This window comes from Poecilia formosa, unplaced genomic scaffold, assembly GCF_000485575.1.
Source record: "Poecilia formosa unplaced genomic scaffold, Poecilia_formosa-5.1.2 Scaffold561, whole genome shotgun sequence".
NCBI lineage: Eukaryota > Metazoa > Chordata > Actinopteri > Cyprinodontiformes > Poeciliidae > Poecilia > Poecilia formosa.
The window spans coordinates 7,401-12,149 of record NW_006800500.1 but is presented as its reverse complement, the minus strand read 5'-3'; the positions used below and the strand labels follow the sequence as shown (position 1 = coordinate 12,149).

The window sequence follows — 4,749 nt, the reverse complement described above, 5'->3', positions numbered from 1 at the left end:
GAAACTTTCTAGTCGCGATACAGGAAATAATTTTTCTGTTTGGTTATTAAAGTTTCATCTAAAGATGAATTATTCCTGAATGCTGAGCAATGCGCTCCCAGACCAGTAGGTGGCGCTGCAGGCTGACTGGAGAGGAAACCGCTGCTTCCTTCCTTCTCCAGAGGCTCCACCCACTTAGCAAAGCCCAGGGATTTGATTGGTCACAGCAGGGAAGTGTTTGTTGATATTTAAAGGAAACAGCATTGATGGATTTATGAGCTACAACCATAAAAACCAGTTTAAGCTGCTTCTGGAACTGGTCGGGACGTTTGATATGTGTGTGAGAGGAAACGGGAACAGAACTATACAACTTCTTTCAAAATAAAAGATTGGTTGCAGGAAGCTGGTGGCTACAAGTGGAGCAATGCGTGTGTGTGTGTGTGTGTGAGCGTGTGTGTGCATTGCTATGACTGTGAGGACCGTAGGGTAACCTGTCCTTATGAGGACACATGTTGGTGTGGGGACATTTTGAGAAATGTCCCCACACCAACATGTGTGAGCGTATGTGTGTGTGTGTTTCAGGATTTCTCACCTTATAAGGACCATTTTCCCTACATTGTGAGGACCCACTGCTCCTCATGGGGCCCAAAGCCCAGGGCCCCATGAAGAGCAGTGCTGTCTTAAGGTTTGGGTCAGGCTACAGAAATGCATGAGAAATTAATGGAAGTCAATGCAAAGTCCTCGTGAAGATATAAAGACGTAAGGGGTGTGTGTGTGTAGTATGTGTGTGTGGCTCAGCAGCAGCAGTGCAGCTTGCTCGCCCTCTGCGCCTCTCTGTCTCAGACCACCGTGCTGACGGAGGGATCCGATAGGTTGAGCTGGCCAGTGATGTCCGTCGGGTACGGCTACAGCAGAGGGACAAAAACAGGGAGAGACAGAAAAACAGATGTGAAATGGACGCCGACCCAGCCGCAGGTTCTGCCTGAGCTCACTCTTTCTGGGTCGGTTCTGATCCAGAGCTTCTCTACTGAACGGCTATCAGCAGTGGTGGAAGAAGCCAGATGTCCTGCAGCAGCTTCACTGATGTCCATCAGCCTCATGTCCAGGTTCCTCCAGATCCAACCTGTTGAACGTCTCGCCTCCATGAAGCAGCTAATGTTTTGTGACCTGCAGTACCAGCACAGGGCTGTAGGGGGCAGTGTGTCCTCAAAGGGAAAATCTGCTGCTGCTGCTGCTGAGATGGACGGTTTGTTCATAGCGCAGCAGATCTTCCAGCCAACTGCTGGTCAACTTGTCGGGTCGCGGGAGCAGCAGCTTCAGAAGGGAAGCTGAAGTTTCCCGGAAAAACATGAGACTTGACAGGAATAGCAACAGGCCCTGTTGTTACTGATCCATCGGTTTCTGACCCGGCCCGGTTCTCTGGCCTGCAACATTAGGAGCTGAAACCATCCATTCCATAATACGGCGGCGGATCCGGTCTGTAACCGGATCAAAGGAAGCAGATTCCTCTTCCTCCCGGCTGGAGTCTTCCTCAGCCAGTAGAGCAGGTTTCTCCACCACCGCTGATGAAGCCGTTCGCTCTAACCTGGAGTCTGTCTGCTCAAACAGGAAGTGTATGTGTGTGTGTGTGTGTGTGTGTGTGTGTGAGGCTATAGTCGGTCGTGCTTGCAGAGGAGGACAGAGGCAGAGTGTGTGTTTGCAGTCTGGACACCATTTAAACCCACTGAGAGAAAAACACTCATATAGGAAGTAAAGAGAAATGAGTCGGTCCAGCAGCTGCATCCGTCCCTGAAAGGACAGCTGTCTCTGTCTTCACATGCAACTGAGGACAGGAGGACACCAGAAAGGACAGAGGAGAGCCGGTGCCAGAGTCTGAAACAGAGACGGGTTAGAGGACAGAGACACGTCTCCGCCGGGCGACCTGAGGACGAGAGGCTGGACGTTAGTGGAGGAGACAGAGAGGGACAGGACAGGAAGAGACAGACGAGACAGACAAGGGACACCACACAGGCTGACCCTCTTCCCTTCTCCTTTGCAAGAAGACGACGCGATCAGTGTGGGACTACAGCTGGACCTGACTGCCTGCAGGCGTCCAACATGCCGCCTGTCTCTCCGTCTCACGGTGGGACAAATGTGATGGGGACAGAGAGATCAGGAGAGGACCGAGCTGATGGGAGGGACAAAGAAGGAGGGAAATAAAGGAGTGAGGAGGAGGAGGGGACGGACAGGAAGCGATGGAAGACAGGAGGACAGGTGGTCTTCGTGTCCTTACCGTGGCGTCCCCGGGGGCCAAACGGCGTTTGAGGTCGAAGGTCGAAGTGATGGACCTAAAAGAGGTTTGGGACTCTGGCTCTGCTCTACCACTTTTCCTATCCTACAATAGATCATACGATAGGCGCACACACACATTAACGGGCGGCAGAGACACTGCAGCTAACACTCAGGCCAGCAGGGGGCGACATGGGAGAGGGGCGGGCGGCGGGTGATGGGCAGCGTCTGGACACCGGAGGACACAGAGTGAAGGACAAGGAACCAGAGAGGAGCAACCAAACGTCAGCTCGGCCGCCATGTTGGGAGGGGCAGCAGCTCTGCTACGCTGCTGGTTCTGATTGGTTGTTTTTCTGACTTCATCATTTCCTGGTTCCCTTTGCTCCTTCTGTTTTACTGTCAAACAGAAATTGTGATGCGTAGCCATGGCAACGGAGTATTGTTCCTAAACCGGGAGCAGCTGATCAGCATCTCATAAGCTCAAACACCTGAACTTTGACCTCATCCCAGAGGAGCTGAAAGGGGCTCTGTGAAATCAGAGAAAGGATGAAGTTCAAACCGTCTCTCCCTCAACTCCAACGTCTCTCTAACCGTACGGCCTGACGGAGAGTTAAAGAGGAGCGGCAAAAGCAAAGGAGAAGGATTAGCAGAGCTAGCTAACAACTGATGATGTCATCCAGGATGTTACTGTGGAGCTCTGTGGCCCAGAATGGAGCTGTTAGCATGTTAGCATGAAACTCTCATTCAGCAACACAACTTTCATTTAAACGCCTTCATGTTTGAGTTTCACACTCTAATATGTCGAACATTAATATTTATCTGAAGATCTGAAACATCTCTGTGATAAATCAGAACTCTAGATATACATTTATATGGATTTTACGCAGTATTTTTGTGCTTCTTTTTTTCTTTATATTTTCTCACAAGATGGCGGACAGCAGGAGGGCCAACGCCACTCACAAGATGACGGCCGCTTGACGTTGGAGTGGACAGAGAGCGGTTCTTCTGGCTGCTGGATGAACGGCCGAATCTCCTCAGGGAAAACCTCCAACATTGGCTGACTGCATCTGGCCAGGTTCTGTCATCAGAACCTCGTCCTGGATTCACTGTGGAACCACAGACTGACCCGGTTCTGGTCCAGTTCTGCTGCTGCATCAGGACTCTAACTCTGATGCGCAGGTTCAATTCCCGGCCTGGTGACCTTTGCCACATATCTTCCCTTCTCTCGTTACCTGGTTTCCTGTCAATTCACTGTCACATAAAGAGCCAATGAACCTCTGTCGGTCCTACTGAGCACGCTCCGTCCCGCAGGTCCTACTGAGCGCGCTCCGTCCCGCAGGTCCTACTGAGCGCGCCCTGTCCTGACAGGAAGCTTCATCCAGCAGGTCAGGGAGAACAGGGCGGCCAGCGAGCGCCTGCTGGATTTATTCAGCTAATTTAGCTACGATACAATAATTATGTATTTACATAACATAATTAATGAAGCATAACTATTTATAAAATGTAATTTTGTATTATATATAGATAAAACATTCTGATCTGTTTGTAGGACAGAATCAGCTGAACAGAACCGCTGAGGTCCAAACCTACAGACACTGGAGGCTGACCAGGACCAGGTCACACTGTGTGTGTGTGTGTGTGTGTGTGTGTGTACTTTGTGTCCATCTGTTCAGCGCAGCAGCAGGTTTTCTGGCCGCCTGCAGCCTTCAGTCTGTCCCGTTGCCTCTGTGTGTTTAATAATAACTACATCGGCTCCCTGTAGCTCAGAGAACAGACTGTAAAATACTGTTAGTTTATAAATCACTGGACGGTTTAGCACCACAACACATTACAGATCTGCTGTTGTTGTATCAACCTTCCAGACCCCTCAGGTTCTGGTTCTGGTTCTGGTTCTGCTCTGCATCCAGAACCAGAACCAAACAAGGAGAAGCAGCATTCAGCTTCTATGCACCACAGATCTGGAACAAACTTCCAGAAAACTGTAAAACAGCTGAAACACTGAGTGTCTTTAAATCCAGACTAAAACCCTCCTGGTTAGTTTATTTGAAACATAATCAGTTATGAATTTAACGACGGCATCGACTTAATGTGACGTTTTGATTGTTGATTCTCTGCTGCATGACTTTGTGTTTTTGTGATGTGAAGCTCTTTGAAATGCCTGCTGCTGAAATGTGCTGTACAGATACAATCTGATTGATTGATTGAATAATCTCTATTCTTTAATAATCTGCTGAGTAGCAAAACTAAAGCCAGCAGAGAATCTCAGTCTCTATCATCAGAGCCTTTAAATCACCTTAACAGACGAGGTTTTAAACAAAAAGCTAATAATCAATAATTCATTCATCAGGAAAGTCAGCTGTGTGTGTGTCTGCGTGTGTGTATCTGCGTGTGTGTGTGTGTATCTGCGTGTGTGTGTGTGTGTGTGTATGCGTGCGTCTGCGTGTGTGTGTGTCTGCGTGTGTGTTCAGATGAGGGGGAAAACGGCCTACAAACACAGCCGCA

General features: G+C 49.3%; 1 protein-coding gene across 2 annotated transcripts in view; it reads right to left on the bottom strand.

Moving 5' to 3' along the window:
- Positions 1-531: 531 nt before the first annotated feature.
- LOC103129647 (glutamate receptor ionotropic, NMDA 1-like) overlaps positions 532-4,749 on the bottom strand; it is an 11,518-nt gene continuing 7,300 nt past the window's right edge. The window contains exons 8-9 of one of the 2 annotated variants that reach the window (XM_007540817.2): positions 2,252-2,353; positions 532-884 (exon numbers count right to left, since the gene is read on the bottom strand). In XM_007540817.2, the coding sequence (XP_007540879.2) occupies positions 819-884; positions 2,252-2,353 (168 nt within the window). In that variant the 3' untranslated portion in view covers positions 532-818. The remainder of the gene's footprint in view (positions 885-2,251; positions 2,354-4,749) is intronic. The other variant, XM_016665301.1, reaches the window with a different exon arrangement.